Here is a 14,888-nt window from a genome sequence, read left to right on the forward strand (position 1 = left end):
CATCAAGTCCAGAGTAAATGCAACTGTGTACCAAGAGATTTTAGAGCACTACATGCTTCCATCTGCTGAAAAGCTCTATGGAGATGAGGATTTCATTTTCCAGCATGATCTGGCACCTGCCCACAGTGCCAAAACCACCAGTAACTGGTGCACTGACCATGGCATCACTGTCCTTGATTGGCCTGCTAATTCCCCTGACCTGAACCCCATCGAGAATTTGTGGGGTATAGTTAAGAAGAAGATGAAAGACACCAGACCTACAAATGCAAATGAGCTGAAGGCCGCTATCGAAGCATCCTGGGCATCAATAACACCTCAGCAATGCCACAGGCTGATTGCCTCCATGCCACGCCGGATTGATGCAGTAATCCGTGCAAAAGGATTCCCAACCAAGTACTGAGTGCATCAATGGACATTTTCAAATGTTTGATTTAGTTTTGCTGTTATAAAATTATTTTTTTTACTTGGTCTGAGGAAGTATTCTAATATTTTGAGATAGGATTTTTGAGTGTTTTTCAGCTGTAAGCCAAAATCAGCAATATTCAAATAATAAAAGGCTTGAAATAGTTCAGTTGATGTGTAATGAATCCAGAATGTATGACATTTTTGTTTTTTTAATTGCATTACAGAAAATAAAGAACTTTATCACAATATTCTAATTTTCCGAGACAGTCCAGTATAGATAGATAGATACTTTATTCATTCCCGTAGGGAAATTCAATAGATAGGCACTGAAAAAGCTGAGGTCAATCATTATCTCTGGACAGAAGAGCAGTTTCAGTGACAGACTGCTGTCACTGTCTTGTACTACGGACAGACTGAAGAGATCTTTTCTTCCTCATGCCATGAGGCTCTTTAACTCCACCCGGCAGAGTAAAGGCCCACATTAAACCACACCACCTACATTGGATATTACCGAATCTTACTGCATTATGTGTTCTGTGTAGCACTATTTAGTTACTCTATATAACATGCTAAAGTGGGCATTTGCACGTCACACTGGGTATTTGTATATTGGATTCTTTTGGCTTTATTATTGTATTGTTCTCAGCTCAGGGATGCTGCTGGAAATGTGAATTTCCCTTAGGGGATGAATAAAGTATCTATCTATCTATCTATCTATCTATCTATCTATCTAGATGAAATACAAAAAGGCATTACATTTTATCTCATCACATTATTTTTCAGTCTCGGTATTATAAAAGAACAGAGAAATAAAAGTCGTCATGAAAAATATAAATATACTCAATACAGCAGGACGGGGGAAAAGAATATTCGGTGTATCTGATGGTGAATCCGACTTTGAAGGACATTCAATAAATACAATAAATAAAATAAATCCTTAATTAGACTATTATTGCGCTCTGTTGTTTGTTTTTTCCATTGTTACTATCGGCCAAATCATATCACTGTTCTTTGACTCCCACACCCCTTAGATCTGCTGTGTTATTTATAACTTTGAAGATTATAACAAAGTGGAGGCTTTTCTGGGGAGGCAGCAGAAACAGGTAATGGATTCCTCTTCTGTCAGCTCCTCTCCCTGTTTGTCGTAACAAGTTAAAAACTCCATTGATGTCTTCTCTCCTTATTTTTAGTGTGTATTAAAATTAAACTTAACAGTCGCACACCTGAGCGTGAGGCTGAGGTCGTCGTTTTTGGTCCATTCGGTGCCACCGCTGTGCTTCCAGTTGAGGTAGTTGAGCCACTTGGATCGACACTGCTTCTCGGATCGCGTGCCCACCCGACTGGCCACAGAGGCCCAGGAAACCCCGCCCGTCACGGCAGAGCCTGGCGCTGTGGCCGCCATCTCGTAGACAACCTCCGCCAGACGCTGCTCCTCCTCTTCACTCCATTTGCCTATGGGAGTAATTTCAGACCATTGGGGCTGCAACCATTAGTTGTCGACAAGAATCGATAACAGAGTCGACAATGAATTCCATTGGCGATTAGTCACGTTTTTACAAAGAATGAGGCATTTTACATGATTATAATCTTTCTAAAGCGGCTTGGTTTTGAGAGGTAACATACCTTGCGTATCATGGCAGTATGTCGGCGGTGCATTGATAGTCAAAGAAAACAGTGGACAAATGGAGTCTGACTCGCCTTGATAAGATTCAAGTTAACATTTAAGCTAATACGGTCCGATGACACACATTTCACGCATTATAAGTGTATATTTCACTATAAAAGAGAGCTTGTGTGTTATGCCAGATTGTGTCTCAACAACGTGTTTGAATTCATCCATCCATCCATTATCTGCACCGCTTGTCCTCAGTAGGGTCGCGGGGGTGCTGGAGCCCATCCCCGCTGTCTTTGGGAAGTGGGCAGGGGACACCCTGAACCGGTTGCCGGGCACACAGAGACAGACAAATCACTCGCTCATTCACACCAAGGGACAATTTGCACGGCCAATGAACCTGACATACACATTCGTCTCAAAAGTCCTCAGGCAAGTCCTTGATGAAACCCTACGCTCGAAAAAATATCCAAGAAATGGTGGAAGGCAAACTTCTCATCTAAACGTGTTCTGATGCATCTAATTGCGTAAGAGAAATAGAAAAAATGACATGCCTTCTTAAAAGGTAGAGAAGCGCTACAGCGCTCTTGCTGCTAGTGGTAGAAGCACAGTGATGCACCTCTGGCCTAAATGTGTTAAAAACATGAATTCTATCTCCAGAATTAATCATGAAAAGAGCTTACGAGCCACATGTTCCCGAACCCTGCACTAGTGCATAGAATTTTCTCCCAACTGAGGACAAATTGCATTATTATAAGCTATCTCCGAGTAAGTTAGCTACTAGTTAGCAGCATCTTACCTGTGTTGCACGTGTCTTTCATCAGCCTGCAACGGTCCTTGACGGACGAGGCGCTGCGACCAAGTGCCGCGCCGATGGTCGACCAGTCGTTGCCGTGGCGATCCCTGAGCCTGAACATTTCGGATGATGCCTTTAGGCCAAAACGTCTACAATAGGTTCCACCAGAGGTGGGTGACATTGCAAATATTTCATATCGCCATTTAAAATCAAAAACACATCACAATCTCTAAATTATCAAAATGGAAAAAGAAAAAAAATGGGGGAAATAATGAGCACATTTTTTTACATTTTACAAAGATATTTCCTTTTTGAACAGGTTTTAATTTTCATTGTGGAAACTGTTGTTTACTTTAGATCAAAATGTGTATGGCTCTAGCTAACGTAGCAGACACTAACATTAGTCTCTAGATGTAATAGCATTAGCTCCTAAAGCGATGCTTATTGCTAACCAGCAGCAGTCTCAGCAAAAACGTGTGCTGGATCCATGCCAGAACAGAATAACATAAGCTCTAGGGACACTTAAGGGATAGTGTGTATTATTTGACCACTAGATGTTGCTAGGGGGTCACAAACTTCTTTGAAGCTGAGAGCAGATTTCTGTGACTGATTGGCATGAAACGGTACCATATTGGTTGGTTGGATCCCTTAACCACTATGATAGTAGGGGTACCATTTCCTGTGGTGTGTCTTGCAAGTACAGCATGGTAGCGCCCATCCCTCAAATGTTTTCAACCAGTCTTGAACCGGGGACCTTTTGTGTGTTAAGCCAATGTGTTACCACTGCACTACCAAACCGCTTTGACATATACATTTCTTGTACTTATGTTGATATTATGTTATTACCAGGTTGTAATTATTAGAAGTTAAGTCAACCACTAACACATTATGTCAGTTAGAAATATCATTTACGAGAAAATCGCAACGACTCATCAATAATGAGCTATTTTAAGAACTCGTCCGCTAGCTGCTCAGGGATTCTTAAGGGGCCAACTGGTGCCTATTGGCACCCCGTAGGAGACCCCTGGTGTAGTGCAACCTAAAATGAGTGCTAAAAAGCACACGGAAGTATACAAACTGTGGCCAAAATGCACCATTTTACTTCTCATTTGTTTGATCAGCCTTTTTCAGGGTTTTGGGTACCCGTAGCAGCAAGATGATGGACATTTATGTCAGCTGCCATGAGGAAAGGCTTATGTTATGTAAAATACAAAACAATTTCTCGACCTACAGGTAATTTAAACAAATGCACGTTTATGTGATGGTTCATGTATTTTTGCTTAATATTCAAATTAATATATTTTTTAATGAATTCTGTTTTTTTTTTTTTTACCATAAACACTGTCCTTTTAAACAATCTTTCAATATCGTTTTAATCTTGTTCATGATGCCATCCACCCCTAGTCTGGGGTTACAATGACTTAGCATCACATGTTGCCAAACACTCAGCAAACTTTCCCAGACAATTAGGCAAGACCACCAGATGCTCCGTGGATCGCTATCGGGTCCGGGAAGAGACGGAGACAGTTTCGGGAATGGAAACGAAAGCGCAGGCGGAAGTACAGCCTACTGTTTTGGCTACGTAACAACTCACACCGAGCCTGTAGCCCACCACCTCCAGATTCATTACCCACGAAACAGATGACCTTGGGAAACTGCTAAACTCGTGAAATTTGTATATCTATCATCATTGACCTGGCTCAATCCCAGGATCTCAGATGCTAGCGTGCAGCCAGCCTGCCGCTCTCAACATTGCTTTCTTACACTGAGAGTAGAAGCCCTCCATTTGTATAGTACTGTTGTTTAGTGACAAAATTGCCACAATTACTCACCCTTTTAACTTGTCAATCTCTCCTTGCGTGTACCTGACCAAACACACAACACACAGTTGTCATGTTAGTGCATGAATCTACGTTTGTGCGCTTATCTTTGCCACTCACTTGCCAACGTGGTTGCGATTGTCGTACATGCGCAGGACTCGCCTGTAGACGGCGAAGAGCGGCCTGTTGAGCCCCAATGCCACCGAGCGGTAAAAGTCTTTGCGCTCTTCTTTGGACATGTCGAAGATGATCTCGGCCGGGCTTTCGATGCCTCGACTCTGACAAACGTAAGCGAGTATTGAGCTCTACCTTGAGGTGGATCATGAGGCGAAAATAAAAATGCAAAGAAACCTTGACGTATTGTTCGATGTTGTTCATGAGAATGTTGATCTCGTCTTTGGACCACATCCCTTGTTTCCATTTGTGACCTTAGAAAAGCGACAGCCTAGGTTAAACCGATTGTTAACTTAAAACGATATTTTTCTTATTCCATTTTTTGTAACCATTAATAAAACATTGGTTATGACCTGTGCAAAAAAAACAAGAAGCACATTTTTTTTATGCTTAAAATACACTTGATGGCACCATTGCAGGGACATACGCTAATAATGTTTGCTTTCGTGATGCCTCAAGCATTCCAACTGTTTATTTTCTTACCATCAACAATTGTGATGATTTAATTGGATGACAAAAATAGCATTTTAAAAAGAATGTTTAAGAATATTGATTGCACATTTAGTAAACTGGATAGACGCTCCCCTACTTACGACCTTTCGAGTTACAAAAAACAGTAGATACGAACATTTCTTTCAGGATGTCGAAAAATATCCGGACATTGCTGTAAGTTAGATTTTGTATTTTGTGCACTTTTTTACGAGTAGAGGACATGACTGTAGTGCTCCTTTTCGCCGCTAGCGGCGTGTGGTGGCGCTGTGAGAGGTCACCCAGCATCCACCCCGAATAAGAAATATGGCTTCTACTTCCTAGTTGGTGTGTAAACATACTAGGGGTGTACTATATCTCTAGCATGCTAAGAACGTTGACGTTTTTATTGTTATACCTCATGCATCCGTTCAATATGGTTGGTGTAAAGTGAAGAAGAGGCAAGCTGTTTCTTTTGGAACAAAAGTGGAATAAGAAAGCTTGATGCGGTTGAGAAAATGGTCGGAACGCTTTTTTCGGCCACATTTTACCACGGAGTAGGAAATAGCCCAACTCTTGAAGCTCATCTTCCAAAAGTAAGTTAAACTTAACTTAATTTATCTTTATAGATCATATTATTTTATGAAATGTTCCTTTTTTCAGTACAAAACTATACAGGTTACTTGGACAAGCCTTAAACATATTTAAATAAACCTTAAACATACAAAATATAGCACTGAAGGAACTTACAAACAAATTCAACTTACAAACGATCGTCCGGAATCTATCTTGTTCGTAAGTAGGGTAGCGTCTGTACCAGGTTTTTGTGGATTACGGGTAACATTCAACTTTCTTCCAGCTTTACTTATACCACGGTCCACAGATGCCAATTTCTTTTCCCAGGGGATGCTATTTTTTTTCCCCGTAGATGCCCTTTTTGTTTACAGCAGATTTTTTCATTCAATGTCTGGCCCCGCAGAGCGTAACAGCCTGGCAACGCTTTCAACAATTTTGGGGGCCAGCCAGCACAGCAACCTCTACACTTTGAACAGTAACTTGATACAGTCTTGGCAGCAACTGGCGTCATTGTAATGGATTCACTACTGGGGGTTTGGAACCAATCCCGTAAGTCGATGTTACCTGCATTTTGTAAGTGGAACTACCTTGTATATTAAAGGGACAGTGTTTTATTCACACAAAAAAAAACAACGTTGATTTAAATAATAAGCAAAAATAGACAAATATCATAACAAAAACGCATTTTTATTTTATTTATTTTATAAATGCGAGTAAGAGTGAGAAATTTGAAGTTAATAAAGTTTGACAGATCTATCTGACCGTTTTGTTGAAGTTCCTATGGTAGCGCCTTATAGTCCGGTGTGCCTTATGTATGGAAAATATATGACAAAAAATCTGGTGCGTCTTATTGTACAAAAAGGATGGTACGTATAAAATGTCACAGAATATATGTTACATGTCATTTTTCTTTTTGCCTATACATATTTTATTTTATTTTTTCCTTGTTTTGAATTTTTCTATCTACATTGTACACCGGGGTTGCAAAGGAAAGTTCAATGGTATATTTATGTTAATGCAATTAAAGACAATATAAAATTTCTGGAATCTTTTCTATGTTTCTCTCACTAGGATTGAGACTTGTTACTCTCAAACGGGCATCCTGACCTTTGTTGGCAAGCTGGTCTTTGTCTTCTTTGGTGGTGAACCATGCTTGGCTGACGGCAGACACGTCGGCCTTCTCGTTGGGCGACGCCGTTGGGCCGTTGTCGCAAAGAACCTACATGCATGGGTCCATGCACAACAACATCAGAGTCTTCTGCGGGCTCGGGGTCACGGGATGTTTGACCAACCTGAATCTGGGTGACGGTGTCGTCCGCCCTTGTCGTCATGGTAACTTCGAAAGTTTCACAGCCCTCGGACGCTGAAGAAAAACAGACGCGGTTGTCACGATGAGTTTTTACTTTGTGGTTTGAATATCGGCTCACGGATCCTTTAATCGCCTGGTTTGTTGGGACTAAGGACACAACTCAGGATAGCTGGATAGCTTTCTCCACTGTTGAGGGTTCGTGGCCTGTTTTGTCCATTAAATAGGGGTACATACGATGCCGAGCAAAAGTATTGTATTAAGTGATTTCTGATATTGTCAGTATGTATTTTGAATGACACTTGGGGATATTGTTTGTGTTCTGTTGCTTAGGCCCAAAGAAGGCTTCTTTAGTTTTAAATGGGCGAGAGAAGAGGATGCTGCTGTGTTTTACCCACTGACTTGTTTGACATTTGCACAAAAATCAAACTGCATTAATGTGATTTTCATTACCTTTATCAAAAGATGCCATTTTATTTTTACAAATGCATGCCACATTTTATTGCACTCTTTTTGCTGCCCAGGTAAGGGGCACGTTATGGATTTCTTTCTTGCATTTCTTTAATCTGATCTGCATTAAAATGAGGAATTTTGATAGTAGGCTAATATAGCAAAGATAGGTACACACAGCATGTGTTGCTTTCATTCTAAGGCTTATATAGAGGTTTTATTTTTTTCGCCCACAGACGAATTGTTTTTTGCTTTGTTGGTCCAATATGGCTCTTCCAACATTTTGGATTGCAGACGCGTGCTAGAAGGCTTTGGGGGCAAAGTGCGATGCAAGGTCCAGCTTATATCTGGAAGGCAAGAGGACGCTTTACATCGACATGAACGGCGACCAGATGATAAATCTGTTGTATCTGCTACTGGTAACAATGGAATCCAGTACTATCCGTTTCATGTGGGGGAGTTTAACTCCTTCCCCCAAATAAAATGCCTGGGGAGGGATTGTCACCGTCAACCTGTACTTGCCCAAGACGCACCACCGGAAGTGGTGTCCCGATGACCCAGGTGGTTAAGGGATCCGTGACAAGGAACAGGAGCCTAAAAGTTATTTTATCCAAATCTTCTAATAATGGATGTTTGCATCTAATGTTGTTCCTCACTCACCTGGAACGTCAATAAGAGAAAAAGATTCATCCGAGTCGCCCGTGGAGTCGCACCTTTTTTTCGAGCATGGCTCACCGTTGTCATCTAAGTACAACAAGCGTGTCGTCAAACAAAAAGTGGAACCGATGAGGGTGGGGACGTACCGTCGGCAGGGCAGTGGAGTACGATGCTGCCCTCGCTTTCTCTTGTAAGGAGCTCTGCTGCTTCCATCGGCGTGCTGCCGCCCTGTTCTTCTGCCGCTGAACTCATCACACACCTGTCAAAAGGACACATGATTTGCAATATTGCATCATAAATATATCACTTTAGCTGTGTACTTAATATCACCTGTGAGCAAAGCAAGGGTGGTGATGTTTTCGTTAGGTAGGTTACCTTAGATGTGAAAAAAGCGGACTAAGCACTTTTGGTTTTGTTGACTCAGCATTTTTTTAACAAAAAAAGAGCAAGTGGATGACTGAACAGCTGCTTTTTAACTTCCAGTTTTCTCCTTGGATTCTTTGTATTTTGAGATCAATATTTTCTAAACAATGCATATGTGGACAATTACAAATATGGGCTGTTGGTACCCTGATTTCAGGATTCTAGTCTCTATCTGGATTCAGTCTTACTATTTGGTTTTTCTATTCTTATGTGCCAAAGACCCAGCCAAAAAGGGAAATGCCATCCAAAAATGGTTCCTGGCCTCAACGCGGGTGATGTTCTAAAGGCGCACAGCCATCCTAGTTTATATTGTACTCAATTAGTTTCTTATCACTAGCTCTCAGTTAATCTAAAGATAAATATCATAATTTTTTTTTACATTATATGTTTTACTCAATTTTCTTGATGTTTTAACATACTCTGATGTGTATTTTAATAGGATAAAGCCGTGCTTTTTCTACCAGTGTGCTGGAGAACACAAATGCGCTGTAAGAAAATTTTATCTTTGCAAAAAAACATGCGATTGTTCAGTATTCTTGTTTTCTTCCAGTGATCAGTCTAGTAACTGCAACATTCATCCCTATCATAAAGCGGCAGCAGATTCCCATTTTTTTTTCTTTTTATATTCTAATTATCTGCTCATGAGGTAGTACAGGGGAATCAATTCAACTTATTTTATCTAAAATTGCAATAAAAATAAAGTATCACCTTCTCAAGGATTCTTATCTTCCCCATGCTGGGGTGTTTGAGTTTTTCATGCAGGTTTTAGATAAAGGGATGTTGTAATTCTGGCCTGTGCGTCTCTTTGGGACTTTATATGATTTGGGGCTATACAAATAAATGGGTCTTGCACATATTTTTATTTAATCAAATTATTTTCCCATTTTACTAAAAGAAAAAAACAGAGTTGTTCCACAGGCAGTTCAATTTTGCTCATATCAAATAAGCTTTATGGAATTTGGAACTTCTCTGTAACCATCTATTGGCTTTTGTCATTATTGCAGCCTCATTTGGCTTGATCATAATGCGCAAATACATAGATTTCTTGGACACACTCAAAACAACTCATCTTTTTTCATCTTTCTTAGGGTTTGGGTTTATGTTCGGTCTTTATTTGAAGCAGGCCTTTTCTTACCTTTACCATTTTCACGCTACACTAACAAAAAAACACAAAACAATAGCCTGCGGGGTCGAGCATGATGTCACTCTGCAGCACTCTCCCCTAACCCTGTTACTCCGATCTAATGTGTTCCGCCCCGAACAGCTTTGCTAAAAGTAAGACGAAAGCAAACAGTTGTGATGTTACGCTCTAAGCAGACGCACGTTACAATTGTCGAACGATCACGGCCGCATCAATATCAGTCCTCCCGATGTCTTGCTGGATCCAGTTGAACAGCGAGTGACGTCTCGCTCGAACCAGCAATCGGCATGTGTCAAACGCTCGCGCAACAAGTGTCTTGATACATTGTTCCGATGCCGTGCCTCGTTCGACTGACAAAATCATGTGCCCGCCGAAGTAAAGCGTTGTAACTCAGGTGAGGAGAGATCGAGTCAGTCAATTTGCTTCAGTCAAACTCACACTCTTTCTAAAAAGGGACATCCCTCAAAGTGTTGTGGTTTGTGAGGAGAGCTTTTGTGAGCATTATGTTATACTATACGAGTCCGAGTGTGGTGAAGTTAGATCAGATTACACATTAATTTGCAATTGCACAAAAATAGGAATTTATTGACACACTGTACACCAATTTATACAACACATACACACAACTACATACACGTATTTATTAAGGACTCATTCAAGTTAGTTTTTGTGTCTGTCAGTTTTTGGCTTCGTTCATTTTTGTGTCAGTTTGTGAGTTTATGTGCTTGTTTGTGTGTTTGTTCATATATCTGTTTGGTATTAATTGTTTGAGTGACTGTGTGGTTTTAGAGAGTGAGAAAAACTAGAGAAAGAATTGAGGGAAGCTCAACTAAAGGAGCCAGGTCAAATGCGTGGGAGCAATTTGACCTTGAAGCACAAAAACGGGGGAAAAAAAAGAACTTTAGGGCAGCCATTTATCCCCATCCTGAACAAGTTGTCTTGAACTTATTTAAATATGCCTGCCACCTATGTCCCACGTGAAATAGTATTCTCAAAACTGGAGAGGTCATCAGCAAAGAGAGGAACCGGATAAAACCAAATACTACTGAGATTATTTGGTTTTTGAATAAAAGTGTGTGAAATACCCAAATCCTCATTCCAGTGTCACGAGTATTCTATACACCTACCATTAAGAGTTCCCATTACAGAAATATTTTACTTAAATTAACTTAACAGCTTTTTTTTTTTCCTGATGCATTTGGGGGGATCCATGCCAGGCCAAGAGTTGAGCCCGCCAGTGCCACTATGTGTATGGAGGTAGTTAACTACTATACCACTTACACGTTTAGTTAGTATAATGACACTTTGTGTTTTGGTTAAATGTAAATTTAATGTATTGAATTGTGTCAAATTTTTAGTATTTGTTTTAATGGTACAGAAGCATTAGTGAAGCGGTGTCGTGACTCACCACACTGGTTCGTGGAAAGTACTTCATAACACAACCATTTTAACACATCGCATCATATTGATTCACTGATTCAGAAAGTTTTGGAATCTCCATCACTAGCAGATAAGCGCGGCTAAGGCATAAGGGCTCGTTGAACTCAGTTGGGCATTGTCAAGACCAGAGGTGGGTAGTACATATACTCCTTTACATTTACTTGAGTAAGTTTTGGGAAATTTTGTACTTCTAGGAGTATTTTCAAATCCCTATACATTAACTTGAGTAAATTTGTAGAGAGAAAAAAACGGTAATTTTACTCCGCTACATAAGGCAACACTGAAGTTGATACTTTGTTACTTAATAAGTATATATATATGTCTCAGATTTTTTTTTTAAATGAGGATACAGTTGGAAATGTGAAATTCCCAACCGTGATGAATAAAGTATCGATTTCTATATATCTAAATTACCTCCACGTAAATACGCGTCTGTCTGTCTCCGATGAGGCGCATTTATTTTGACGCCAGGCGCTACAATGTTTAACATACCAAACGTACCAGCCTCATCACGTGCCCATATTCAACTTAAGCGGGGGAAAGTTGTTCACGGATGAAACAGATGGAAAATGTCACTTAGCAATAGCGACTATGAAAACACAGAAGAGGAGGAGCCCCCCTGGCCTCACATCAAAAGCATGTTCCCCTTAAAAAGAGTGCGAAACACCCGCTTCAACATGCAATGTCTCCTTTGTTCGAGTTCATGGGCTAGCTTGTTGTTCTGCTTGCAGAGCCTGTTAAGATAAGTAGTGGGGCTTTAAATGTGCTACTTGGTGCTACATATGCTTAATTTATTTGATTTATGCTACTTTTATTCTATTGTTTTTCAAGCACTTAAATTTATGTTGATTATTTTAATCTACTTTTGAATTATATGCATTTTTTGTTGATTGCATGGACTTTGATCATTTGATGATCTGATTGGTTGTTTTAAAAAATAATCTTAATACAACGCTACAGTTACTCAGTACCTGAGATTTTTTTCACCAAAAACTTTTACTCAAGTATTTGGATGACTACTTTTACTTCTACTTGAGTAATATTATTCTGAAGTAACAGTACTTTTACTTCAGTAACATTTTTGGCTACTCTACGCACCTCTGGTTAAGACATACTTAGTTTATCTATCTACCCTGCTCATATCCCTCGAGACGGGTGACCGACAGCAAGACAAACACATACACAAAAACAAAGAAAATAGAAAAATGGAAAAAGTAGCAAAAAAACACACACAAACATTTTTGGGGACCATGGCCAACCCAAATGATCAAACAAGTTAAGGACCTCGGCACCCAAGTTGGTCATGCTTTCGTCCCTCCAGATGAAACGGGACACAAGAAAGCAGCCATGTGACTCGGGTCAGGGCGACACAACACACTCTTCTGTTCAACAGCAAGGAAGCTTTCTGACAGCTTTCTCTGGTTTACCCCTTCCGCATCATAAAGGTGCCCTGCCCATCCCTTAGAACACGTCTAAGACATACTTAGTAGAGAATACCTAACTTGAAACTTTTCCAAGGACACCCCAAACGACACACCTCACCTTTAAGCTTAATACAGGGATCAGAATGGAGATTTTCATTTTCAGCTGAAATAGCCAGGGTCCAGGGCGGAGCCCGGTGGGGGCCTCAGGGGGGCAAACCCACCCGAAGCCAACGGCATTTATCTTATTTGCTATGTGAAAATTGCACTAGAATGAATTCAATCCAACAAAACAGAAACCATGTATTTTTTTCAGTTTTAAGATGTTTAAAACAATTGGGGGATTACAATGTTACAACCATCACCATTGTTGTTGTGTTTTGATGATGAAGATGGACCTTGTATTTAGCTACTAATCAACAATATATATGAAAATATATACATTAATAACCATTCATCATTAATTTGAAAATAGAATGCACAAACTGAACATGCTTAAAGAAAATACATGTCAGTCTGTGACAGTCTTCTCCAGCCATGACCACTTAAATTTATTCTTGATTCCTTTATCAATCTCGGAGACAAAAGCCTCGTCTTCTTTTCTTAGTATTTTCATATTTACTTTTTCAAACACTCATTTCACCGTTTGAAAAGACCGGAAGGAGCGCCATGTTTGAGAAAGCCAATGCTCTGAACAAAAGCTCCGCTGATTGGTTATCAGCGAACCTATCGACCAATGATAGGAGTCGATCTATTTGTTGTGTGTTATAGATCTAATACGCTGCGCTTCTTTTTGCCGATTTTTCTCGCGATCTCTAACTGCTAACTTGGGGTGATGAAACAGTCACGTATCATACCTTACCCCCCCAAATTATTTTCTCATCGAATTAAGACGATTTACGGGAATGACCTTTGGGGTTCAAAAACAGCGGAAATCCGCAGATCCGCGGAAAATTCTGATCCCTATTAATAAAACAGAAAACGGGGAACTGTGTCAAGGAAATGAAAATGAAATGATCTGCATTTATTTATTTCAAGTCAATGAAGACATCCCAAAGCGCTTTATAATGCGCTTCACATTTACCCATTCACACACACTCACACACCAATAGCAGCCGTGCAGCCATGCAAGGCGCCAACCTGCTTATTGGGGGCATTAGGGATTCAGTGTCTTACCCAAGGACACTTTGACATGTAACACTGAGGCAGGATTCGAACTGCGATCTCTTGATCCCAAGACGAATTTCTAATAAAAAAGTGCCATGACTTAACAAAGGTATAGAAGCACTTGGATAACGCATGTAAATACATTTCTAGCCTTAAAAGCAGTTATTCCCCATTGCAACAGCGCCCTCTGCTGTTTATTCCTGAACCGCACACAAGTTAGTGGGAATACTACTTCAGATGTCTTAAAATTAAATGGTTTAAACGACAGCACACGCCAAATAGTGTCCAGTTGTTCTCGCGTAACTTTAATTATTTCAAGTGATTGCACGCATACTTTAGACTTTATTCTATCTTTTGTATTTAAAAGCTACTTCGGCGAACTTGCAACAAAGGTAGGCTGCCTTAAATTGTCGAGTCTTTGTCACTTACACAAACACACTGTGACCATTTTGATGCTTCTGTTTATTCAATACAATAAACAGACAACCGGTGTTGCACAGGCTAATCGTTAGCATACAAAAGGCTTCGTGAAAATACGCAAAAGCTACGGCGCCATTTTATTGGGCAAGAATCTGGCGTCTGGTGTGAACCGAGCGATTTATTGAGACTTTTGAGGCATTTTGTCAGCGCGTGACTTCTCATAAGGCCCTTCAAACTTCCGCACGTCGAGGAGAAAGTCATTTTTGGCTTTTGAATGAGTTACTTACTTCCTGTTTTGGGTCCGGGAACTTGCTAGTTACCAGGATGAAGCCAAATGCCAGGATGAAGCACGACGTCGCGATGGGGGACAGTGGGTTGCCAAATAACTACTATACAAGGAAATTAATAGCGATTAATAGCCACTTTTAAGACTACCAATAAACTGTATTATAACACTATTTAGGAAATAATTTACAAATTACAGACTATTCAACTAAAATAAACATCAGTATAAATCTTTTTATACTTAGGATTGAACAAAACATGGCAACCACTTGATTCCCTCAAAAATAAATCCCCCTGTAAACTCAACACTTCGTCTCGCATATGAAA

The 14,888-nt window shown here is 40.2% G+C and overlaps 1 protein-coding gene across 2 annotated transcripts in view; it reads right to left on the minus strand.

Annotated features, from left to right (window-relative positions):
* dmtf1 (cyclin D binding myb-like transcription factor 1) overlaps positions 1-14,657 on the minus strand; it is a 24,077-nt gene extending 9,420 nt beyond the window's left edge. For both annotated transcript variants that reach the window (XM_088346819.1, XM_088346818.1), the window contains exons 1-10: positions 14,564-14,657; positions 8,411-8,523; positions 8,268-8,351; positions 7,144-7,214; positions 6,959-7,070; positions 4,985-5,061; positions 4,754-4,911; positions 4,646-4,678; positions 2,817-2,926; positions 1,629-1,857 (exon numbers count right to left, since the gene is read on the minus strand). In XM_088346819.1, coding sequence (XP_088202945.1) covers positions 1,629-1,857; positions 2,817-2,926; positions 4,646-4,678; positions 4,754-4,911; positions 4,985-5,061; positions 6,959-7,070; positions 7,144-7,214; positions 8,268-8,351; positions 8,411-8,516 — 980 coding nt within the window. In that variant the 5' untranslated portion in view covers positions 8,517-8,523; positions 14,564-14,657. The remainder of the gene's footprint in view (positions 1-1,628; positions 1,858-2,816; positions 2,927-4,645; positions 4,679-4,753; positions 4,912-4,984; positions 5,062-6,958; positions 7,071-7,143; positions 7,215-8,267; positions 8,352-8,410; positions 8,524-14,563) is intronic.
* Positions 14,658-14,888: the final 231 nt, after the last annotated feature.

Source organism: Urocampus carinirostris, chromosome 11 (assembly GCF_059441175.1).
Source record: "Urocampus carinirostris isolate Australia breed hairy pipefish chromosome 11, RoL_Ucar_1.0, whole genome shotgun sequence".
Classification (NCBI taxonomy): domain Eukaryota; kingdom Metazoa; phylum Chordata; class Actinopteri; order Syngnathiformes; family Syngnathidae; genus Urocampus; species Urocampus carinirostris.